The sequence below is a fragment of the Mustela erminea genome, chromosome 16, assembly GCF_009829155.1.
Source record: "Mustela erminea isolate mMusErm1 chromosome 16, mMusErm1.Pri, whole genome shotgun sequence".
NCBI lineage: Eukaryota > Metazoa > Chordata > Mammalia > Carnivora > Mustelidae > Mustela > Mustela erminea.
Genome location: NC_045629.1, coordinates 69,803,676 through 69,830,440, shown reverse-complemented (window position 1 = coordinate 69,830,440; position 26,765 = coordinate 69,803,676). Strand labels below are relative to the sequence as shown.

Below are 26,765 nucleotides of genomic sequence, written 5' to 3'. Positions count from 1 at the left end.
CCCTCTCAGTGGTTCCCCTAAGAAGAGTTAAGGAATGCATGCTTTTCAGGCCTTTCCTCCTCTTCCCTCTCTGGCCTGTCACTTGTGACATGCTGTCCTTCTCCGGGTGGGTCATCAGTGAATTGTAAGTTGACCCAAGATGACCCCTTCGTACTTCCCAGAGGCCTTTGCATTCCTAGCAGATCCAAGTGCCTCTGAGAACCAAGGAGCAGGCAGGGAGCGTTGTACAGCATTCCCTCAGATAGCAGTGCCAAGAAGTTAGACCCCGGGGTGAGGAACAGTGGAAACAGAAGCCAGCAATTTCAAGGAGCGGTCCACCTCTGTGAATCCAGCGCTCCCCTGATTCCCCTTGCTCCAAAGCATGTTTTCATTTGACTTTCATGTGGAAAATTGTGAACTTCTGAGTTATAACACTATGAGTAATTTAACGTTTCTGTTTCATGGTTTTAGGTTGCTGAAGCTCACGTGCCTAATTTCATTTTTGATGAATTCAGAACAGTACTGTAAACTTTTTTGGCATCTGCTTCTTCAGTGAAAGGGTTGTCCTTAAATCTTCCCATTACTAAAAGGAATTTAGAAGCGAAGAAACTCAGCTGCTCATAGAACTGCCTTTTCCCCCTTAATTGTGGGAAACATCAGATATTCCAAGTAAGATGTATCTCATGGCGCTAGTTAATATAAATATTGTTCAAATCATGGTATTATATGCAATTTGTATCATGGAGAAGCAGAACACGGTTTTGTACTGCCTCTTATAAATGGTGAATGTCATTGTTACATATAAATTCATTTAGTTTTATGTTCTAAAGAACTATTTGTTCAACTCTGGATTTTCAGTAAAATAGTATTGCCAGTACCCAAAGTTCTCATTCTGCCTGTGATTACAAAGTTGTATATTCATCCTGTTAAAAAAAAAAAAAAAATCTTTCAGAAGGTAAGAGGTATGTTGGGTCGGTCCCTTGGATATACCCACAACAGGCCGGCAGGCGTGTGGTAAGAGCTGGACCAGTAGCAAACACAGAGACCATGCAATCAGTGGACCACATACCATGGAAATTTCTTGGTGTCTGAGGCTCATTGTCCTCTTCCAATCAGAGACCCTGGGGGGTTCTCAGTATTCCTTCTGTAGGTCTCCCCAGCTTCACCTGCTTCTTCCATCCTCCCTTCCTCAGCAACCTAAGCCCCAGCCCAGTGGTCCAGCCTATTGGAGGCTGAGCACAGCATTTTATAAGTGAATTGTTGCCCTGCACGTACGGAGTTTGGAATTGTCGTGCACCGGGACGCTGGTACGGTACATGAGAACTTAGCCAGTCAGTCCATGGCCATCCTACAGTCACATCTCAAAAATACCTTGCTGTATTCCATTTGTAATCAGTAACTGCATGAAGTGAGATATTTGGTTCTATGTGAAAATGGCCCCCAAAGAAAGCCATCTGCTAAAAGGGCCTGATCTGACAGTGAGATTTTAACTAGAAAAGTATGGGATAAACCAGAGGGGACTTTCACAGAACCGAGCGAATGGGTCCACCGTATGCTGCTAAAATGAGGCAAATGATGTATGTGACTGACACCACGAGCGATTTGGCTAGTGACCAATTCTCAATGAAGACAACTGACAAGGTGAAAAAGAGAAATTTTTGTTATAGAAGCTTTTTAAGTTCTTTCTGCCCTTATCATTATAACCTGAAGTAGTTATGTAACATTCCAAGTTATGTGTTACTGCTCTTTCAGGGGGAGTGACTTTAGTGATATTTAGGGATTTGCTGAAATTTTATGATACCTTTCTGATGTCCACAGTCTCTTCAAATATATGAAAACTCCGTGAATTCTGATTTCTAAGCATTATGCCAGATATTACGAATGCTTATTTGTTCATTCACTGCTTCTGTAAGTAATCCTAGCCTGGCTAAGTCATGTTATATAATGGAACTTATAAAGCCCTGATTGAGTTCCTGTGAACCTGGATGGTTTCCAAAGAACCCAGAGGAGAACCTTAAAGTTGCCTCATAGGATACATGAGGAAAATCAAGTCCAGAGATTTTTAAGGCAACTTCCCCAACATCAGTTATTTCATAGAACAGGCTTCCCTCTGCATTTCCCATCCCGCTTTGGTTTTCCTTCCCATGATCACAAGGCTACCTTAAGGCCACGACAGAGACAAAAAGACATTACAGTTCATTCCTCACTTTATTTGCATGTCCCACAATGACTCCTCCCAGATACTAAATTCAAAAGAAAAACCACAGTTCCTCAGTGTTAGCACTAATTTAAGATAAAATCATTTCTTTTAAATGTCTATTTTACCCTTCATTTTAAATTGCAAAGTATGTATTTACATGTTTATATACAGATAACTTCAAAAATGAATTAACCCCAATCTTGGTCCAAGAGTTTCCACTTTAGAAGTGAGATAGTTCTATGCTATGTACATCCTCTTCCAAAAGTCTCTTAGGACTTGGTGAGTTCCAAATATTTGTTCATAAATGCTTCCCCTGTAAGTTTAATGGACCAGATACTTAATTTCCGAGTAAATCAGAGGAAATATTACAGAACATGCTTTGTACAATACAGCACCACTACTGAGAATGGCTCGGGGTTTTGTAATCCAAGGTTCCGATTTAAAGCAGAAATATGTGGCATAGATTGCCACAGCAAAGAAGTGTCCAATTAAAATGAGAGGGTTAGGAGACAGGCTGTAAGAGAAAAAAAAATGCATGTAAGACCCAGCAATTAAAATTTACTCATAGAAAGATTCTAATGCATGTAAGACCCAGCAATTAAAATTTACTCATAGAAAGATTCTAATTACGTATCTCCTATAAAACTAAACACATATTCTGCATTCTAGAGGACTCTGGAAGCTTGTGTTGCCTGTGCTCTGATAGCAGGGACAAATAAATGTTCTTACAAGAAACTCCTTAAAATATACCCCTGTCTGTCAGAGAAGCCAGGAACTCTAAGTCTGTTTGACATACACTGTAAGTGTGAAGCTATTTTCTTTCACTGTTCTTGAGATCTCTGCCTGAAGTACCTGGATGGCCTGACCTGTGGGAGTCTTAGGTTTTACAGAAGGAACAGTATTGACATTTCAGATTATAGACAAATGAGAACAGACTTAAAGAATTTTACTGTTCAGACTTTTCAAGAATAATTCTACATATGTCTGCACTGTCAAAACCATTAGTGAGTTTCACAAGTCCCTGCACCTTAATCAAAGTAAATTTTTAATACAGAGTCTTCTATTATCCATGGCTCCCACAGATCAGATCATGTGGTTAAACCCACCAGCAAAAAACAAGCTTCTATTTTAATCAGAGCTTTGGCCTCATCTACCACCAGCTTCTATTCAACACTGTTTTCCCAGAAGTAACACAGCTAAATGTTGCTTTTTTCATTTCTCTGAGCAACTTTCTGATTGGGCTTCTTAGGGACAGTAAAGTGACAAAATGTAGAAGGAAGAAAGACTTGCAGTAATTCATAAACTGAGCAGTCCAAAGAAAATCTGAAAAATCTGGTTCCTTTGTGTCAAACAAAACAACTTACACAGAAAGCAGCCCAACAGGACCAGCAACACATTCTCCACCAAGTTTGAAATAAAGAAAACAGGCTTTTCTCAGTTGATGTAGGGAATCTAAAATAAAATTTGGAAGTTAAAGTTGTTTAAAAAGTTGTTTAAAAGTTATTTCCTTGACTGTGTTGTAAATTCATTACATAATGCAAATATTCTGCAAACTTTTTGTTAAAAAACACAATTCTAGAAACCAAATTCCCAGTCTCTAAGATACCCAACTTGTATCTCTGTGCAGTAAACTATCAAGTAAAAGGACAACTATGAAGGTAAACATTAACAATGCCTTAGATCTGTATAGTTTCTCATACTTTTCAAAGTGACTGATTAAACCCTCACAACATAGTATTATCAACCAATAATTGTATTTGGAATAAGTGTTTCTTTAAGGTGTACCTAGATTTTTTCTTTAGAAGAGATTAAATAAAGATGTAATGTGGTACACTTATTCCAATAAAACTTTCTTCCTCTAATCTTTCATTAACTTTTTAAAAGTTGTTTGTTGACAGATTCAAATTCATAATGTAAGAAAATCAAGAGCTTAGGAAAGCTTAAAAAGAAGCACTTTGAACAACTCAAAACTTGATTCTTCCCTTTTTCCTTGCCCACCCAGCCATTTCAGCTTCCATACCAACTGGCAAGAGAAGTTTGACTGGCAAACCACAATCAGTTGAGTTGTTGTTCTTTTTTTTTTTTTTTTCTTTTAGCAAGAATAATGCATACAGAGGCTACAGAAGGTACTTGTATTATCATTTGTACTCGAGGCACCGAAGCCTAGATCACTAGGACCCTGGCCAGTTCACAGAAGTAGCTTTGTTGTATATATCTCAAGTAATAGGACTGGAATTACATTTATTCCTGAAAACCTACACATGGAGTTTCATTAACCTACCATTAACTAATCTACACTGCTGGACGTGGGTGGTGGCATGGTCACCTCTAGCTCCATTTCTAATACTGCTTCTGCTAAGTCACGTTTCTCTAATATACAGACTGACCATCGCCACTTTACAATATGGAAACAAAAACAAAAGCATGGGACAATTTCAAATGAGTAATAGGTAGATTGATTTTACTTGTGCACTGTAATAGGAGACAAATCCAAACTTGTTACGCAGCTCATACTCATTTTAAAAAATACTACTTCGAAAAGAAGGTGAAACTAGTGTTCAGGAAGAAAAAGATTAACAGCTGTATTACATTTTAATTCACGGCCGGAAGGATCCTCCATCACAACTTATGCATTTATGGATATGCATGCCCTGGATCTGGACCAGAGGAATTAATAAAGATACACTACTGAAGTAGTGCCAGGAAGGTTGTCTTAAACCTTCCACACAAGGTGGTGGATACATGATGATTAGAGGCGAAAAATCTTACTCAAGGATGGAGTTACAAAGGGCCGCCACTTGGGAGCCAGCAGACTGGGGAAACACGGCTATTTCTCCTAATCACTAACTTGTTTACAATTAAGCTTCCTTCCTGTGCTAAAAATTTGCAGCTCAGTAATTTTCATTTAAAAATATCTATACTTACCATCTGGAGCAGAAAATAATTCATAAAGAGCCTGAGCAAGGATATTCACAACAAAGGAATGAGACGTTTTTCTCGCCCAGTAGAATGATTTTTTGGCCTAAAAAGAAAAAGATCACTTATTACATGGTAAGCGTCGGGGGAAGCACAAATTAATGTTTACAATCCCCTCAAACTGATGTTTATCCTGAAGATCATCTATAAGTAAGCATACCTTTTATTTATCATTTATATATACATACAAAACATCTCCAAAGGAATGGGATTTCCAAAACTCTACAATTTCTATGAGCAAAGTGGTCTGTTCAATCCAATGTGACATAATATTCAAACACAGAAATTTAGAAATTCTGTGAAATTTGTGGGTTGCACAGGCTCACGGTTCTTTATGCCTGAACAAAACTGCCTAAAGACCAGGACTTAGGATCAGATTCCTGGGTACTGATCTCCCCAATAAGGCCCCATTCCTCTTAGGCCCAGAAAAAAATCTATTGAGACATTTTTGCCAAAGAATAATATCGTACCTGGAAAACAGCTGCATCGTCATAAAGGTCAGGGATACCCTTTAGCAATTTTCTCCATAATTTCAGATCTTTAAAAACAACAGTCATTCCTCCTCCAGTAAGAGGATGTCTCATATTATATGCATCTCCCAAAAGAAGAACACCTATAATGAGAGAATTTAGATAATGACATCATCCTGGATGCATCCCATAAAACAAAAACAAAAACAAAAATTCTTTGTTAATTACTAAACATTATGACTGTCTGTATGGTTCTTAGGGAAAGAAAGTAGGCCCAGGAGGATGATACCCAACCACATTGTGGTTTGAATTAAAAAGCAATTATAAGCAGATACTCCAAACCTATCTGAAGTTAATTTAGAGGACTAAGCCTTGACTGAATCTTATCTGAAAATGAATCCCTTGATTCAAAACTTAAGAAGCAGGAATGCCGCCCTCTAGGTACACCTTCTGAGCTGCCAAAGATTCCCCGGCCACAGTCAGCCTGGTTAATAACCTAACACTCACAGTGACATTTCAGCAAAGCATTTATTTCATTTAATCTGAGAGAGAAATAGATGACCATAATAGTAACATTAATGGGACAAAATTATGGATAGTTCTTTTCTGCACTGTCACAATATGCTACATTTACAACTAAATATAAAATATATATAATAAACATTAATTTATAAAAAGGAAAACTTATAAATATTAATTGAAATTTATGTATGACTCATATCTCCCACTAAAAACCTGCACAAACTACAAAGAGCTTTTATTCCTCCTCCTCCCTGGAACATTTCTAATTCCACCAGTTACCGCTGCCGTGCTGTTTATGTCCATTTGGAATTAGCTTCTTCATTCTGCTTTGCATTAGTCTCTTTAAAAGATCAGTAGTTTACTAAGCCTGCTTTTCCATAGCAAATTCAATCCATTATGTTGAGGAACCATAGTGTGTCAACAGCTCCCATTTGGACCTCTCTTTGGAGTTCTGCACTCACATCTTCAATGGTGTTCCACACATCTCCACTCAAATGCCTTACTAGCACTTCAAACCCAGTATGTCCAAAAGTGAACTCATTACCTCTTCCCACACGTCCTTAAACTTGCATTCTTCTTTCTTTATTTCCAATGTCATCAAATAGCTGGCAAAATTACCGAAACCTGAAACCTGGAATCCACCAAGAGGCCTTATTGTCCCTCACTAAAACAGCCAATGAGTCACCACGTTGCATGCATTCTATATCCTAAAAAGTATGGGATTCCATTCCCTACCTTCCATGTCTATAGCCATAACCCTAGTTTTAACCTTTTTTCACCATTCATATGGAACAATTACATAGTCTTACTAGATTTAGCCTGATCTGTCTTCCAAGCCATACTCCACAACATACCAGAGTAATATCTCTAAAATAAAAATCTAATCATGCCACTATCTTATTTAAAACTTTTCAATGAACTATCAGAAACTAATAAATGAGTTCAGCAAGGTTTCAAGAGAAAGATAAATATGCAAAAATCAATTCTGTTTATATACACTAGTAATGAAGAATCTTAAAATGAAATTAAGAAAACAAGTCTATAATAGCATGAAAAGGAATAAGACACTTGGATGTAAGTTTAACAAAAGAAATGTAAAACACTCTGAAACTACAAAATACTGTTTAAAGAAAAAACTCTCACTACATTTACAGTCAAATTAATTTTTTTTTTTAAAGATTGTTTTTATTTGACAGAGAAATCACAAGTAGGCAGAGAGGCAGGCAGAGAGAGGGGGAAGCAGGCTCCCCGCTGCAGAGAGCCTGATGCAGGGCTCGATCCCAAGACCCTGAGATCATGACCTGAGCTGAAGGCAGAGGCTTAACCCACTGAGCCACCCAGGCACCTCTACAGTCAAATTAATTTTGACAAGAGTACCAAGACACTTCAATGGGGAAGACTATATTTTCAGCAAATGGTACTGGGACAACTGGATATCTGCACACAAAAGAAGCTGAACCCCTTCCTCCCACCATAAACAAAATTTTAACACAAAATGGATCAAATACCTAAATAGAGTAGCTAAAACTATAAAGCTCTTAGAAGGAAATATAGAAGTAAATCTTCATGACCTTGGATTGAGCAAAGACTTTTTAGATATGGCATCAAAAACACAATTGACAAAATAAAAAAAAGATAAACTGGGCTTTATGAAAATTAAAAACTTCAACGGACTCCATCACCATGGAATGAGAGAATTTTGTGCAGCTCATTCATCTGATAAGGGATTTATATCTAGAATATATAAAGAACTATTAGAACTCAACAATAAAAGTTTTTATTTGACCGATTAAAAATGTACAATCTGAATGGACATTTCTCCGAAGAAGAAATACAAATGTCCAATACACACATGAAAAGATTTTCAGCACCATTATCCATCAGAGGAATACAAATCAAAACCACAATGAAGTACCACTTGACACCTAAAAGAAGGGGTATGGCTAAAAAGACAGCTAATAGCAAATGCGGGTGCGGATGTAGAGAAACAGAACCCTCATACATTGTTAATGAGAATATAAAAGGGGGCAGTCCCTTTGGAAAACAGTCTGGCAGTTCCTCAAAGAGTTAAAAGAGTTACCATACCCAAGAAAAGTGAAAATTAAGTCCACGCAACAACTTATATGCAGATGTTCACAACAGCATTGTTCATGACCTCCAAAAGGGCAAACAAATGAAATGTCTATCAACTGAAGAATGGATAGTTAAAATGTAGTATATGTACACATGGAATACTATTCGGCCACAAAAACAAATGAAGGACATGCTACATGGATGAACCTCAAAGAAGCCAGTTACAAAGGATCCACTGACTACATTTATAGGAAATATCCAGAATAGGCAAATCTAGAGAGACAAAAAGCAGATTACTGGATGCCTGGGCTGGGAGTGGGAGAAAAGGAGCAGTGACCGCTAATGGGTATAGCATTTCTTTTTGGAGTGATAAGAAGTTTCTAAAATTGACTGTGGTGATGGTTGCACATATCCACGAATAAACTAAAAATGAACTGTATAAACTTTAATGGGTGAACTATATGATTTGTGAATTACATCTCAATAAAGCTATTTAAAAAAAAAAACAAACTTTTAAATGACTTTCCACTGTCTATAGGATTAAAACTAAACTTTAAAGAAATACCTTACATATCCACTGCTCTGACACCTGTTGTGTGCTCCAGCCATAGGAAACTACTGGACTGGACTGAAAGTGCCATCACTTCTCAGCCTTCATGGCCTTTGCAGATGTTGTTCCATCTACTTAGAAGTCCCTCTTTCACTGTCCACCCAGTGAGCTCCCACCAGTCCTTCAGGCCCCAACTCCAATTTTATTTCCTGAGACACATCTTCCCCAATCGCCCTTGACAGTGCACAAGATCCCCCAACCCCGACCATGCACACCCCTTCACAGTGAACACTGGTACATGAGTGGGCTTTGACTACAGCATTCATCAAGTGTTCTGAAAGTACCAGTTTATACCCCTCACTAGAAAAACTGCCTTCTCTAGATTTAGGACTATACTTAACTGCTATAGCCCCAATAACTAGTATAATGACATTTACACTCATTATGAAATAATCAAGACATCATAAAACTAATTTTGGTGTTAGTAATGTGTTCATAGTAACCAGTCCTCTGTCCCACGTATGACTTCCAGTAGCATAAATTCCATCCCATATTACATTTGGAATATTAAATTTGAGTATTTACAATATCCTTTGTAAAATCACTCCAATAAAACAATACCTCGTTTATTTACTGGTGAAGAAGGAAGAAAGCTTGCTGGCATAGATCTCAAACGAGAATTCTGGGTGGCTTCCAGGAACGGTTCTTTGAGGTGATCTGCAATAAATCCCATCCAACCAAATAAATGGTTTATAAAATTTCAATTTCTAATTATCACATGTTCTTATCAAGTCTAAACAAATACTTTCTATTATATGTTACATACAATATGTGCTGTATATGTTATATATACTTTGTGATAAATCAAGAACTCATTTTATTAGTACGATTGTTCATTAAGAACCTAGTTATTCAAGCTAAGGAATGACTAAGGATTCTAAGAGAGATTTAATTTAAATAGAAACAGCTGAATGAACAAAAAAGCTAAGAGTGAAGCAAATTCAGAAATGAGACATGGAAAAAAACCACTCCCTTTCTCCCAAATGTTAACTGCCAAGTATCATATTTAACATTTAATTTACCATCACCACCATATTCTTGGAATTACAGATGAAATATACTAGCAACCCACAAACAACAGGAGGGTATGTACGGCAGAAAAAGGGTAAGTTGTAGAGAGCTCTACTTTTCTGAGCTTCAGTTTCTTCATCTGTAACATGAAATGCTTGAAAGAGCTCATCTCTGAGACACTCCCCAGTTTAAAGTTTTGCGCTCCTACCTGTATAGAAAATGAACTGTATTTTCATGCAGTTCCCATTGTAATCTGGGAATAGAGGAGCAGAATGCCTAAGCTGAAATTGTTCCATTCCCATAAGGAGAATTTCAATAACCTAATGACTATTAATATAAACCTATAAATAGTTTCCCACCATGATCTCAGGGCAGTTGGGATTGGAAAAGGCAATCTACAATAAAAGAAAAAAATGCTAAAAAAAAATCACATTATCGACTTTTTTTTCTTAAATGTGAGTAATTCATTTTTCCTCTGAAAGCTTCAAAAATGGCTAAGTACAAATGTATTGAAATGTTGAAAATGTCATTATTAAAAATCTAAGTAAGGGGCACCTGGGGGACGCAGTTAATTGAGCGTCCAACTCTTGGTTTTGGCGCAGGTTGTCATCTCAGGGTCGTTAGATGGAGCGCTGTGTCAGGCTCCATGCTCAGCAAAGTCTGCTTAAGACTCTCTCTCCCGGGGGTGCCTGGTGGCTCAGTGGGTTAAAGCCTCTGCTTTCGGCTCAAGTCATGGTTCCAGGGTCCTGGGATCGAGCCCCGCGTCAGGCTCTCTGCTCAGTGGGGAGCCTGCTTCCCTTCCTCTCTCTGCCTGCCTTTCTGTCTACTTGTAATCTCTGTCTGTCAAATAAATAAATAAGATCTTAAAAAAAAAAAAAAAGCATTAAAAAAAAAACTCTCTCTCCCTCTCCCTCTGCCCCTCCCCATCTTACTCACACACTTTCTCTCAATCTCTAAATAAATCTTTAAAAAAAATCTAAGTTAGTCCATGTATATACCTTCATATCTGTTAATATTCTGTTATTAAACAGAGTGCTTTCACTTAGATTAAAAAATAACTTGAAAAATAAACAATTTTTAAACAAAATATACCCCTTCCAAAGACAGTTTCCTATAATATCACCATTGGCAAGCAGGGTTTCCCTCCAGTTTTATCAATATTCTTTAAAAGATTTTATTTATTTATTTATTTATTTGAGAGACAGAGATCCCAAGTAGCAGAGAGGCAGGCAGAGAGAGGGGGGAAGTAGGCTCCCTGCTGAGCAAAGAGTCCAATGTGGGGCTTGATCCCAGGATCCTAAGATTGTGACCTGAGCCGAAAGCAGAGGCTTTAACCCACTGAGCCACCCAGGCACCCCGAATTTTATCAATATTCTTAATGTTTTAATTAATACCTTAAATTTTTACTTTTCCTTACATATTCCCATTCTCAAAAAAAAAAAAAGGCCAGAAAGCAATTGTTTAGGAGTGTTTTACAAACATGTCTGAAATTTCACAAAGCCTTTCTGTACTCAACTCCAAACTAGAAAAGATCTTGAAGATGGATTACAGCTCTCATGTTCCGAAGAGGGAATGTATGAGCCAGACACACCTGGCCTCAACCTTGGCTCCACCACTTACTAATAGTCTATCCTTCGGAGAGCTTACTGACTCCTAGTTCCCTCATCAATAAAATGGGGATAATGATAATGCCCTATCTCAGAGGGTGACCGTGTAGATAAATGAAATCAAGTTTGTAAAGCACCTTATACTAGATACTAATAAATGGTAGCTACCATTTATCAGTAGCCAGGCTACCTAAAAAAGTACAATTTTCCCCAATACTAATAATTATTCTGAAAACAATGATTTGATTATTAATATGAAAAAATACATAAACAATTTTCTTTTAATTTGCAGATTTTTGTATGTACTGGTTAAACAACTCAACTCCAGCATATCTGACTGGGTGTGTTTTTTACCTGCCAACCTCTCTGGCCTAGTTTTAGTGAGAACTGGAGATGGATAGCCTTTTGTGACATTTACTTTCAGATTACAGATTACAATGTGAATGAAATCCTATTTCTTACCAGGTAATTGTGGATAAATTTTTTCAGCCATGTATTCTCTTAAGTTCCTGGGCATTTCTCCTCGAATATCAACAAGTACTCGAGTTTCATTAGATGAAATCTGGTAGATGAGAACTGGACTCGGATTGGCCAAAATAAGTTCAGCATGATTAGCTTTAAACTGTGGTGCGTTCTAGGGGGGGGAAAAAAAAAATATATATATATATACACATATATATATACATATATATATATACACACACTAAATTCCAAGTTGCTTTTATTTTTCTACAATTACATTCCTATAGTACCTTCATAAGAAAGCCGACAAAATGAGATGAAACAGAAACTTTATTGGAGATCAGGTTTTTCCGGAACTTGGAAAAAAGTCCATCTGCAACAACAGTCAATGGAGCGTGGAGTTCCTACAACAAAGATAAACAATGCTCAGCTAAATGGTTAGAAATACACAGTGAAGGGACCATTCTCTTAAAATGTGCATTCTTGTAAAACAGTTACATATTTTATTGGACAATGTAATAGAGGATAATGAAGATAATGCTAAAAAAGAAGCTGTTACTGGGCTCAAGTTAATGAATGACCAATGTCTAGAGACACTTCCTCTTGAGAGGACTGCCTGCCTTCCAAGCGCTACCATCCAAACCATCTGGGATTAAAGCTACACTTTGATGAACAATAGGGGAAACAACTAAAATCCAAGAGTGGACCACAGAATACTGAATCTCATCACAAAGTCCAAGGACAACTCCACTGTTTATTCTAGAATTTTCTAACTTCATATAGTGTTTTCAATTAGTGGCTAGCGCTTAGAAGAATTTTTGTACCATGGATGTAGGTCCCCATGTTATCTTGCAATCACCCCCATCAGAGTACAGTTTCTAGCTGGTGACCCTAGGGAGCAGCCCAGAAACGCCAACAGATTAGCCTTTCACTTTCTCTTCTCTTACTAAACCAACATGAGCAGGTACTGGCAACTATTTCACTCTGCTATTTCTGCAGAGATTCTCTTACTTTTCCCTTTCAGATTAAAACAATTGTTTGTTTATCCTAATCATTTCTTTTATATTGAATCCTTCCTTTTATCACCTTCCAGGTCCTCTCTGTCTCTCTGCACATGTATATTTCAGTTTGATACTGCTGATCTAGTGGCGCGTGTCTACAAAGCTGTTTATACAGAGTTCTGCAAAGCTCTGAAGAGCAATGTGTTGCAGTCTGAAATCACCCTGCTACAGAGGGCTTAGAGAAAACTCAGTCTATCAGACGAGTGAATCGGTGAGCCTACTTTTCAAAGGAGTAGGAGAAAAAGGAGGAAAAACATGTCTTAGGAAAAACTAACATTGGCTATCTCTCACCTTGATGTCCCCGGTTTCTTTATCCCTGTACTGAACTCCTATCACGGCATCATCTTCTTCTAGTAACTGTAGCACGATGCCTTCAATAAACTTTGTACTAAAGGATAAGCAGAAAGAAATTATACATAGCACACTTGAGCAATTTAAATAAGGAACGACAAATTCCTTATTCCTTATCTCCAGTGTGCACACATGTACGTAGGGAAGGTCTGGAATGACAAAATGCAAAAACATCATTTAGACTTTGGAAGTAAGTGTGGTTTTTATTTTCTAATTTCTTGAAATTAAATACATATATACTGAAGTAATGATTTTTAAAAGTAACACGAGATTTTTACCTCATTTCATTAAGAAAAATACATGCAGAGAAACTTCACACACCACACAAATTCATACACAGATGGGAAAATATTGAATTGGGAGCTTATCCACCAAATTACTCAGAATAGTTACTTCTAGTCAAAAGAATCATGGATAAATTTTACAATCTTTGTATTTGTGTGTATTTTCCCATGTTTCCACAATGAACACATTGTACTTCCACAGATAATCAAACTCTCAGTCCTAAGGGTAAGTCCACTCACACCTTTACGCGCTTTCTCAACACTTCTGCCCTTGCTAATGACATGAGGGTTCTCATGTGTAAAACATCCTCAATTATAGTGCTTAAGGGCTAGGAGCAAATAGAAGTTAATAATTGAAAGAAGAGCCAGTCCTGTCCAACTAGGGTTTTCCCCTGAAGTCTCTGTTTGTTCAGACTTTTAACAGAAAATACGGTAAGCACAAACCCCAACTCCCAAATAGTTAGAGAGGACTCAAACCTCAGTTGCAACTGTATCCTTTAAATTACAACAACATAATAAAACCACACAGTGTATTTGGTCAAAGGAAAAATCTCGATAGTTCTGTCATTTAAATGGAAATTCTCTACATGATACTGTCAACAAAGGCAAGGCAGACCTAACATTCTTGTAACTTAACAGTTTACTTTAGAACACCTATGCTCTAGCCCCTTCCCAAACACTTATGACAATTTATGAAATAATATTTTTGCAAAGGCCAAGTTCAAATGTGTTTCTTTAACATTCTATATCTGAGTAGTCTTACTTGGGCTCTGCCATAGCTGCTTTCCGGAGACCCATTATGAATCTTCCATGATGGAAAGCTCTTCCGCTCCGCACCTGACTGTTTTCTGATAGAGGATAAGGAATCTGAACCTCTGATTTGCTTTCCTGATCATGAATTATGTAGCCATCTACCACCTGGGCATCAATACCTTCCACTGCATCTGCAAAACAGTTCAGGGCAAAAAAAAAAATCAATTTTGTTAATATGCTCAGAGTTCTAAGGATAAGGAGGCATCAAAAATGAGTTTCTGTTTTCATAATGCAATGAAACCATTTTGACAACTGGACATTAATATAACTATTTCAGAAATCTTAATATGTCTGGAAGACAACTGTCTTAGCAAATCTGTAATACCACAAAAGATTAATATTTATATATAAAATGTATTCATTAAATTCCATAGGAAAAATATTAAAACCCTCGTAATAATGGCTGAAAAGTTTATGTGTATTCACGTGAAGCAATACAGAAATATTGAACACAGCAGAGAAATGTTCAAAACCTGATTTTAAAAAAATCAACGAAATAAATTAAAACAGTAAAATACAAAATCTATCAAAATTGCTGGTGAGATTGTAATAAAACTGATAAATTTACTGGTCATACTGTAAACTAAAAACATTTTAGAAAGTAACTATAGCACTAATTATCAAGAACCAAAAAGAAGTTACAACCTTTGATATAATAATCTTAAATCTTGTAAATCTTCATCTATTGTTCATCCTAAAGATATAATTTTTGATAATCTTTAAAGTGATATGCAAAAATAAGTCCACTATAGTGTTATCTCTAATAAAGAATAACTGAAAACAACCTAAATATCTATCTAAATTAGAAAAATAGAGTACATTATGAAATATCAATTGAGAATATACCATACATAGGCCTAAAATCATAATGGTTAGTATATTAAGCTGAAGTACATTAGAATAATGAAAGAAATAGATGAAAGAGAATCTTCAGAAACACTTCTATCACATATCTAGGCTAAGATCAAAATAAATTCGTTTCCTGATATTCTTTTTAATTGTACTTAAAATCCACACAGACACAAGCTGGATGAATATTGTCACATATCTGACCCCAAATCAAAACTAGTTAGTTTTTCAGTATGGTTCACAAATTATTAGTTAAAATTCAGTCAGAGGTTCAGTACACAGACATCTTAAAAGCTGCCGGTTAACAGTGTGTTTGGTTTGGATCTCAGCGAATTGCCAGTTGTTTCTGACCTACATATTTGAAACCCATCTGGTATTTCTATATTGCTTTGTCCAGCTCCTGAGAGTTTTGTTTTTCTTAACCCATAGCTGTATTACAGAAGTACTTGAAATGTTCAAAGATTTTATTCATTTATTTGAGAGAGAGAGTGAAAGAGAGAGAGAGCATGAGAAGGGGAAGGGAGGGAGAATCAGACTCCCCACTGAGCAGAAAGCCTGACATGGGACTCAGTCCTGGGACTCAAGGATCATGAACTGAGCCAAAGGCAGTTGCCCAACCAACTGAGCCACCAGGAGCCCCAGTACCTGAAATGTTTAAATTGGCCAATTTCAGAACACACCAGAAAATGTAAAAAGTATAGTAGCACAGCAAAACCTTTCCTTGGGTAAACTAACTTAAGCTAAATAAGGTCTAATTTAAGATTTCTAAATATCTGTCTCTATCTCGATTTTATTGATAAAATCAAATATAGCACACTGAACACTTTTACTTTCTTAAGCAGACAAAAGGACAGTACCCTACACTTCAATGAAATTCATGCCTCATAAATACTAGATGTTAATAACACTGAAGCCAGTGACATAACTTAGAGCTATCACCATCTATTAATCGTAAAGCTCCACACTTAAGATACTAGGACTACTGGTCAACATATCAGATAAGATGAAATGGAAAACATTCTTCCACATTAAAAAATGCAGAACTGCCTGCTATAAACAGGCAAATTAAAAAACAAAACTAGCAATGGAAAAAACAAGAAACAAAAAACCACCTATGCTAAAAATGGAAAGCAAATTCAAAGTCAAACTAGTGAGCAAGTTTTAAAGGCAACAGCGTAAAAGCATCAGAACCACAGGCCTAAATGACTGGAGTTTTAAGGACCACTCCTGAATATGAGGTAGGGGTTCCCCATGGCCAGGGACAATGAAACTTAGCACCATTCATAAATTTCTTATCAATAAAATAGAAACCACAAAAACTCAACTCAGTGTCCTGAGATATGGCATGGAATCCAGACATACCTTTGTGCCATGACCAGGTATAAAGTCTGAACCTCAAATTGAGTATACAGTGCATAATAAAATAGGTATCATTTATGAAAGCCCAAATATAAACCAGAGTCAAAGAATAAATATAACAGAAGACTTAGATGTATGAAACTTTATTTAAATGCATTAAAGACCTAACTGAATGGAGAGTATACCACATTCATGGACAGGAAGTCCAAATCAATTATTTCAAAACTGAGGTATAGATTCAGTGCTAGTTCAGTCATAACCTTGACAGACTTTTTTTTTTTAAATCTAATTCTAAATTATATATAGGAAACAAAACACCAAGAAAAGCCAAAATAATCCCAAAGAAAACAAGATGGGAAGGAAATTCCTCACTAGATATTAAGATTTAATATAAAATTACAGCATTTAAATTATAACATTAATTTTAAGAATTCTAGATATTAAGCTTAAGCCATAGGGCAACCAATTACTTTTTTTAAAGATTTTATTTTTTTATTTACTTATTGACAGACAGAAATCACAAGCAGACAGAGAGGCAGGCGGGGGGTCGTGGGGGAAAGCAGGCTCCATGCTGAGCAGAGAGCCCGATGTGGGGTTCAATCCCAGGACCCTGGAATCATGACTGGAGCTGAAGGCAGAGGCTTTAACCCACTAAGCCACCCAGGTGCCCCAGGGCAATCATTAAAAACCCATATTCAGGGGGCACCTGGATGGCTCAGTTGGTTAAGCATTCAACTCTTGATTTCAGCTCAGGTATGATCTCAAGAGTCCTGAGATCAAACCCTGCATTAGGTTCCATGCTCCGTATGGAGTCTATATGGAATTCTCTCCCTCCCTTTCCCTCTGTCCCTCGACCTGCTCATGCAATAAATAAATAAAATCTTTTTTAGATTTTAAAAAATAAATAAAAACTCATACTCAGGAAGGATAAATCCATATTATATTAAAAATCCATACTCCAGGGCGCCTGGGTGGCTCAGTGGGTTAAGCCACTGCCTTTGGCTCAGGTCATGATCTCATTCATGGTCCTGGGATCGAGTCCCACATCGGGCTCTCTGCTCAGCAGGGAGCCTGCTTCCTCTATCTCTCTCTTTCTCTCTGCCTGCCTCTCCGTCTAGTTGTGATCTCTCTCTGTCAAATAAATAAATATAATCTTTAAAAAAAAAAATCCATACTCCAGGGACACCTGGGTGGCTCAGTCAGTTAAACGTCTGCCTTCACCTCAGATCATGCTCCCAGGCTCCTTGCTCAGCAGCCTACTTCCTCTGCCTACTCTGCCTGCTGCTCCCCCTGCTTGTGTGTGCGCTCTCTCTCTCTCTCTCTGACAAATAAATAAATAAAATCTTTAAAAACAAAATCCATACTCCAGAAAGTAACTATACCAAGTGTTCCTTTATCCACAGCTCATACCTCAGGGGAAATGAACAGCATAGTAAATGTTAATGAGGACTCTTTTTTTTTTTTAAAGATTTTATTTATTCGTTTGACAGACGGAGATCACAAGTAGGCAGAGAGACAGGCAGAGAGAGGGGAAGGGAAGCAGGCTGCCTGCCGAGCAGAGAGCCGGACATGGGGCTGGATCCCAGGACCCTGGGATCATGACCTGAGCCAAAGGCAGAGGCTTTAACCCACTGAACCACCCAGGCACCCCTGAGGACTCTTGTTTTTGATATTAAAGTTACTCATTGTATGTGAACTGGCTAAAATACTTCAGAGATGCTCCTTACTCTTGCATAAACTACATGTAAAAATCCACTAAGGCTTGTTACTACAATTTCAATGATGTGCCCTGAAGTTAGATCTCTAAATGATTCTATGTAGAGCCATTACTTGGAGAGCATTTCTGGTTGCCAGATGTTCAACTATAAAAGTAACCAAGTCCTGCTCAGGATATTGCCAAATCCTCAAGTGAACCTCTCAAGTAAGGTGGAGATTAAGTAACCTAAAAGGACAGAGATGGAATGTCCTTTCTTCATAAAGCACTCTTTCCACTTGGGTCCTAGACCCTGTGGGCTTTTGCTTTTCCTCTGCACTTCCTCAGTTCCTTCTTTTTGATTCCCACTCACCTCACTGATCTCTATGCATCAGAGCACCCCAGGGTTCAGTCCTGGACCTCTCCTGGTAATGTCTTCAAGTCTTATTTAAATGCCATGACTCCTCTTTCTCTCACACCTAACACCTGATTCATCAGCAAGTCCTCCTGACTCTTCCTTCAAAAGGCATTTCCAGAATGTTACCACTATCCACCTGTCTACCACTATGACCCTGTTCTAAGCCATCAATTCCCACTGATTCTGCAATAGCCTCCAAAGAGGTCCCCCTGCTTCCGTCTTGGCCACTTTATGATCTACTCTTTTTTCCTACAGAATAACATGAATACTTCTAAATAATATTTTTAATCACACTTCTAAAATGTGAGATTGAGGGGCGCCTGGGTGGCTCAGTGGGTTAAAGCCTCTGCCTTCAGCTCAGGTCATGATCCCAGGGTCTTGGGATCGAGCCCCACATCGGGCTCTCTGCTCAGCAGGAAGCCTGCTTCTCTCTCTCTCTCTCTCTCTCTCTCTCTCTCTCCTGGCCTCTCTGCCTACTTGTGATCTGTCAAATAAATAAAATCTTTAAAAATAAATAAATAAATAAATGTGAAATTGAATAACTCCTCTTTTTAAAATTCTCCCATGGCTTCCCACATAAGCCAAATCCACATAGCAGGCTACAAAATACTAGAGACTCAGCCCCCATGATCTGACCATTATTTCCCCCTTCTCCCCTTCACTCACACAACTCCAGTCAACACTATTCTCGCTCGTCACTCTTCAAAGAGTTTGTGTCTGCATGACCCTGAGATCATGACCTGAGCTGAAATCAAGAGTCAGACCAATCGATTAACCAACTGAGCCACCCAGGCGCCCCAAAACACGCCTTCTTTATCCGCACATCTACATCTTGCTACTGCCCTATTTCTGTCTTGTTACAGAAAAACTCAAGAGTGCTTTTCTAGTCTCAAATTTTTTTCACTCCCACTCAACTTCAGTCTAGGTTTTATCCCCACGACTCTGCTGAAATATCTTGTCAATGTCACAAGCAACCTCCAAACTGCCAAATCCCACGGTCATTTTTCTATGCTCATCTCACCTGAGCCCTCATTGACAAAGCATGATGTAACTGTCCTCCCCTTTCTTGACACATGACCATTCCCGCCTGAGAAAAACTCTCTCATGGATTAAATGGCACCAAATCCCCTGGCTTTCTTCTAGCATTCTGCCAGCTGCCTCTCACACTCGTTTTCAGGCTTTTCTTCTTCTGCCTGAGCCTTAAACAGCAGTTTCCCAAGACTTGGTTTATTCTGTCTTCTCTTTTCTCCCTACATGCTCTCAATCACTTATTGTGGCTTTTAAATACTACAAATAAGCTGATACCTCTGAAATTTCTAACTCCAGCCAGCCCAAACCACTCCTCTGCGCTGGAGAGTCATATATTCAGCTTAACTTCTCCACCTGGGTATCTCAACATGTCCTGCAAATTATCCCCAGTGCCTGTTCCTCTCTAGGTCTTCTTATCAGTAAGTGATACCACCATCTATCAGCTGTTCAAACCAAAACCTATGAATTACTTTTAATACCTCCGTCTCCCTCATATCTCACACCAATCCCATAGCAAGCCATGTCGTTTCTGTCTCTTCATTTTAACACCAGTCTGTCCACTTCTCTTCATATCCTCTGCTACCATGCTAGCCCAAACCACATCATCTGTCATTTGAACTTAGCAATGAGTTCCCACTCACCGTCATCTGTCATTTGAACTTAGCAATGAGTTCCCACTAGACTCTGCATTGACTCTTGCTACCCCACTGCCACAATCCTACAGTCTATTTGCCACATTTTATCCACATATTCTTTTAAAACAGCATTCTATCAACTGCAGGGTGTGACTCAATGGTAAATGAATGAACTAAATGAAATGTACTTCAACTTGTGAACCGTATACTTGGATAGAATCACAAGGATTTAAAAAGTAAAATGAAACAAACTTCAGCCAAATACATGTATGTGCAGGGTCAGAATGTAAAATGTGCTTCTTATTGTGAGTAGGCGTCTAACGTTTGAAGCCACTTTATATAGGCAGAAACCAGGTCACGGCCACACTCCTGCTCTACCGACTGCAGAGCCTTCATGATGTGGCTGCTGCCTCTCTCTCCATCCTTAATCTCAAGCCATTCTCCCTTCCCCATCACCCAATACTTCCTAGCTACACTGCTCTCCTTTTCAGCTCCTTGATTAAAACAGCAAATACTTATAGAATGCCAATCATATACCAGACGCTGTTCTGAGTGCTTTGTGTATATGACTTCATTTCATCCTCATAATAATCTAGGAGGCAAGGACTCATATAAAATGCCCATTTTACAGATGAAGAAACTGGTACATAACAGGTTGAATAACTTAGCCAAGGATATACAGCTTTTTAAGCGCCTGAACTGGTATTCAACCCCAGGCAATCTAGTTCCAGAATCAATGCTCATAATTCCCACACCATCCTGCCTACCACATGAGCCAAGCAAGCTCTTCCTCAGTTCAGAGCACAAGCGTATTTTGTACCCTGACCCTTAAGAGGGGCCGGTGAATCTGTCTCATTCATTAGTACATCCCTGGTACCAAGTCCAACACCTCAGACAGAGTAGACAGTGAGTAAGTATTCCCAAAATGAATAGTTTGTGTTTAAATATCGATGGTTTAACAGATGATACTTAAATAAAAGATTCTATAAAGGACACATAATATGTACCTTACCAGGCATAGTTCCCTTCACCTTTCACTAAACTTCACGCCTTCATTCTAGTTTTCTAATCTTTAATTTTGACCATTTCTGTTTTTTAGCCACTTTACTATATCTCTTCATACACTAAAGCCTTATTTTCTTCTTTGCTCTCATTTTCATGCAGGTCTGTTGGTAAATAGGAACTTTCAGAAATGTAAATAAATTGTAATACCTTTTTTACCAGTTAAAAGGATAGTCTAAAGTGAAGAGTACTTGCTTATACCACATAACTTCTAAAAATTAATATGAACCTACCTTCAAGATCGAGGTCTTGGAGGACATGATAACCACCCGGCTGCAGAAATTCTCCAACTATCCTGTCGGGCTCTTTTAAATCTCTCTCAATTACTGTCACCTTTCTTCCATCTCTGGAAAGCATGGCTGCCAAAGCAGAGCCAACTACACCAGATCCCACAATGATAACTTCTGGATCATTCTGAAAAGATACTGAAGAGGCAGCTGCTCCTATTAAGGTTGTTTCTGAAATATTGATTCCTTTTTTGTGCTGTTAAAAAAAAAAAAAAAAAGTTAATTATATATCCACATCTGCTATCCTTAAATCATGTTACTACTATATAGAGACTCTGGACTTCCCCACCTTGGGCAAAAGGTACATCTTATTATCAAACCAAATGCACTATATTTTTAAATCCAGATCATATATAAAAATGACAGACATCAAAATATTTAGTTAAATAAAAATGTATAATTATATCCCAATAAAATTAAATATATCTTCTATTTTTCAACATATATTTAGAAAATGCTATTATATAGCCATATTTAGAAATCCACACCAGGCTAAATATAAATTATGTTTACAAGGGGCTCTGAAGACTTATTATAGGGAAAATTCTGTCATTAATTACTCAATTCTTCAAGTACATTCTAAGCATCTACCAGATGAGGATCACATACAGCTCCTATTTCGACTTCATACTGCAAACTATTCAGCACCTTTCACACGTTTCCACTATTTATTTTTATTTTCTCCTTCTGGATTTTCATGTGAAAAAAATCTATCTTACCCTAACAATTCCTTTTATATAACAAAAAGACTATCAAATCCTGGCTATTAATCTATTAATTGAGAATTATTTAACTCAAGAGAATTCTGAAAGGACAAAATTCCTCCTGTCCCTTGGGATTTGACCCATTCATATTTGAGTCCTTAACATAGAAGAATATATTTAATTTCACCTATCTTGACACTCTAAGAAAGCGTAGCCAAACAGCTGGCCCATTTAGTTATAAACATCAAACCTAACACTAGTTGGGCTGACGATAAAAACTTTAGTCATAAGATGATGAAAAAGTCCTGTTTTGAGAGATTAATGCCCACTCAGAGTAACAGTACCTGTTGGGTTTTTTAACATGAATAACTCAGGGTTAAAATAAGTTTTTTTCTTGGTATGTAGGTTGACAAATACAAATATATTTCAGATACTTTGAGTTCTCTGGCCATGTTGATTAAGATAAGCCCAAATGCCATTTTGAAGGGATTTTTAACAGAAGACCTGAGGCAAAAAGGAAGGAAATAAAATCTAAAATCTTTTAGAACGTTGATTCTCTGTGATTTTAATATGCATCCAGTCTTCCTTCACTCTACAGGGACTGGGGCCTTGTCCATTCCATTTTTTAAATAATTTTTCTTAGAGAAATTATCTTTTTGTCCTTTACTAAGATAAGACAAGAGTCTCCTCTTCCCATAAGTATTTCTTAATGGCCAGCATAACTGACTATATTTAAACTACTGTTCTGAAAGCAAGATAAGCCCTCTTTGCATCTTAGCCACTTCGTAACTAGTTTTTCTTCCTTAGTTTTCCCTGTTAAACACATACACACACACTCCTGAAATGGGAGTTTAGTTAGTCATCCAGAGAATGGTCAGTAAAAGCACTAAGGGGAAATTAGCACTCAGTGAGAGTCCACCAAGTCTCTGATGTTTAGGAATAAGCAGAAAGCCTGAAGCATTCACAAAATGGAACCAATCATTGATCCCTGGCAATCCAGTTCTCCCTTCCCCAAAATGTCTCAACATCACATGATGTAATCGCATTCCAGGCACCTACCTACACGAGTGCTCAGTGTCCTTGGCAAAAGTTATCTCAGATAACACCAAAGATTTCAAACTGAGATTAAGATTCCCTCTCCCTGCTTTCCTGCTGCTCCAAGCCATACCCACCATTACTGCTGCTCAAAGCACTTGTCAAAAGGTTCCCAACATGTTATGTCTAGAAGTACACTACCTTTAGACTAATAAGAGCTACTATTTATTAGCCGGTTACAGGGCACATTACATCATTTAATTCCTTAGCTAAGAGCAAGACTGGTGCCACCCCGGTCTAATAGAAGAGGTAACTGACTCTTACAGAAACGAAGGTCTTGCCAAAGGTCTCAGATCCAGAAGTGATGGGGCAAAAATTCTAATTCAAGTCCTCCCTTCTGCAAACCTTGCTAATCTGTACTGTGGATATAGGAAAATAAAGTAGCTCTGGAACCCTCAAGGAGTAAACGACTTTTTTAGGCCACTGGTCGTAACCTGGAATCACCATCACCGCTCACCTGGCTTCCTCCTCCAGTCTCTCACCGGACAGCCCCGCTACCATTCTCCTGCCCCCGCCATCCACTCTCCTCACACCAACTGGAAATGCTTTCTAAAGTTAAAATCAAGTATTGTTACTCCCTTGCTTAAAATCCTCCAGTGCTCTGGGAGAAAAAGTCCAAACACCCATGGCCAACAGGCCCCAAATGTTCCGGCTTTGAAGCCAGACCTCTTCTCCCTCATCTACCATTGTCCTCCTCCGCTGTCTTTGCAGAAGGCCTCACTTCCCGTGTGACTGAAGTCTGGCCTCAGAATTAGGAACTTGCCCGAACTGTGGACCTTAGTCAAGTATCCACATGATCTGGGACATTAAGGTACGAATATACTGAAGGCCCCACTGACAGCGAAAGAGGAGGGAATTTTGCCCAAGACTTTTTAAAATGCTGAACTAATTTTTACTCCACCAGCCTTCTGAATTGTTCTTTTTGTTACTCTTCCCAGGCAGCTGTCATTTATAAACACAGGACATAAACCGCAGCTGCTCACATTCTTCTCAGGTACAAATACAAGGATTTCAATAAAACACTTTTTCCCAATAGCACAAAGCGATTCTGTCCTCATTCAAAATGAAATTCTAACATTTCATTTCCCCTTTCATAATCAAATCAACTTCAAATAGCACTGGCTCAACCAGCACTAAATGAAACAAAGCTTTTCAATCACTCCTAACAGTGGCAAAAAATGTAGCCAAGGAACAGTCAAGAGCTTAAAAAGAAAACACAACAAAACAACAAAAAGCACAATTAAAGGAGAATTTACCATAACCAGATTATCTATATTGCTGCCTTCTGGCCTTAGAGTAGACGAAAATTTACATTTGAGTGACCCCCAACCCTAATTTTAAAAAGAACACCCTCACTCATTTGCCTACTTAAAATTCCACCTACCCTCCTAGACCCAAGTTGCTCTTTATTTTCTGATCCCGGGGGCGACTTGGCCCAGAAGAAGCCAATGAGAGGCAAGGCCGACAGAATATCTGAGAAGAGCGCGAACTGGGAGCCGCTCTGCTGGCGCCCCAGGAGGGCTCCGCTCCGGTAGCGATAGCGGTAGGAGAGCACCAGGCCCAGGGACAGGAACACGAGCACGCACAGCAACAGCTCCTTGTTGGCAAAAGAGACGAAGTCTCCGCATTTCTTGTAAAAATATGTGAAAGTGGCAATGCCCAAGAAGGTCCACATCGTTCAAAGGCTCCTCCGGTGCTCCCGGGTCAAAGCTAAGATCCTCTTTTTCTCTGTAGGGTTTTGGTGACTCGAGGATTTCCCCAAAACGTGTCACCAAAGGGAGCACGAGGAATTGGCCAACCTCCAGCAAACACCGTCACAGGGTTACAATTCAAATCAGAGGAATCTACAAAATTATATCAAGTTGGTATAAAAGTATGGAAAGAAGGGAAAGTTGTCCAGACTTAGAAAGGAGTATTAAAAAAATCGTCTGCTCCAACAGCTCCCGGCCAGGCTCTCCTCTTCCCAGCAATCCATGTATTTCTTCTGGACGGGCTTCTCCAGGGTTGCTGCTGGTGGCGTCTCCAAGGCCGCTGTGGGCTCGCCGTGCAGGAGAACCGTCCTCGCCCACCTGCAGCAGGTGCCCTTTCAGAAGCGGATGGGGAGACCAAAGAAACGTCTGGGCGCGGCCTGGCGGGGAAGCGGAGCGCGGAGAGACGCCGCCCCGCGCCCGGCCTGCCTCTTCCCACCGCGGACGGCCTCGGACTCGAGACTGCGGCCCCCGCGCACACAAGCGCGGCCGCTCCGCAGAAGCTGCGAGTCACCAGTCCCCGAACCTTCCAGTCCGCGCCTCCGTTTCCCCGCGGGTGAACGGCGGTGTCCACGGAGCTTCCTCAGAGGGCGGCGGCTCCTGACCGTCTCCTCGCCAGCATCCTTCGCGGGCTGCCGCTGCCCTCCCCGACCCGGTGCTTCCGCAGTAACCAAGTAACCACCACGCGCCCTGTGCTCGCCGCTCTCCCCAGCGCGCGGGGACCGTCCAGGGGCTCCGCCCAGGCGAGGACCAGGAGGCGGGGCGCTAGGGCGCGATCCCGCCCCGCCCTGCGCGCCCTGGCGCCCGCCCCGCCCACCGCCGCCGCTGGCCAATCAGGACGCGCACCGCGCGGTAGGCCGAGATGGCGCTATGCCGCGTTTGACCAATCGCGGGCAGCGCGGCCCGCGCGGCGTCGCCGGGTGAGGCGCTAGGGCGATGTTGCGTGGTGTCGGGTGGGGGCGTAGGGTGTGGGCCTGCCGCCGGGTGGGCGAGTGGGAGGGCGCTCGCCGGCTGCGAGGGATGGAGGGGGCGGAAGGGGTCGTTCCCTGCGTCCGATTACCCGCCGCAGCCCGGGCCGCTGGGGTCCTGCGGGGGGAAGAGGTGGCGCTCGTTCCGAGGAAACCGCTGCCGGGAGAACGCCGCCGACTGTCGCCCCGGGGCCACTCATCATCCCGTGAACGCTTTTGAGCGCTTACTACGAGGCTGGGGGACCCCAGAGATGACTCGGACACAGCCTTTCTGTCCCCAGCCGAGTGTGTGAAGAGGGCAGTGGAGACCGGCGCGTGGAGAACGTGACACATTCAGGCCGAAGTTCTGGAAGAACGAGTTGGGCCGACTTGTGTCAGAAGAAGGAAGGAGAGGATATGCGGGGTGTTCCCTTCCTCCGTCCAGAACTGCGGGCGCCACGCGCTTGTCACTGTGCTCAGCCTGAAGAGGCACTGATGTCCGCGGCCCTGTTCGCTCGGG

The 26,765-nt window shown here is 39.8% G+C and overlaps 2 protein-coding genes across 2 annotated transcripts in view; one reads left to right on the top strand and one right to left on the bottom strand.

Moving 5' to 3' along the window:
- Positions 1-856, top strand: part of WASHC5 (WASH complex subunit 5) — a 59,428-nt gene extending 58,572 nt beyond the window's left edge. Inside the window, exon 29 of the mRNA XM_032315661.1 lies at positions 451-856. Coding sequence (XP_032171552.1) covers positions 451-507 — 57 coding nt within the window. The 3' untranslated portion in view covers positions 508-856. The remainder of the gene's footprint in view (positions 1-450) is intronic.
- Positions 857-2,168: 1,312 nt separating this feature from the next.
- SQLE (squalene epoxidase) lies at positions 2,169-26,066 on the bottom strand. The gene is made up of 11 exons (XM_032315664.1): positions 24,935-26,066; positions 21,698-21,947; positions 14,370-14,550; positions 13,263-13,359; positions 12,201-12,314; positions 11,911-12,082; positions 9,392-9,487; positions 5,626-5,768; positions 5,105-5,201; positions 3,544-3,631; positions 2,169-2,693 (listed from the first exon to the last, which is right to left on the bottom strand). The coding sequence occupies exons 1-11, from the start codon at positions 25,223-25,225 to the stop codon at positions 2,501-2,503; spliced, it is 1,722 nt and encodes a 573-aa protein (XP_032171555.1). The 5' UTR covers positions 25,226-26,066; the 3' UTR covers positions 2,169-2,500.
- Positions 26,067-26,765: the final 699 nt, after the last annotated feature.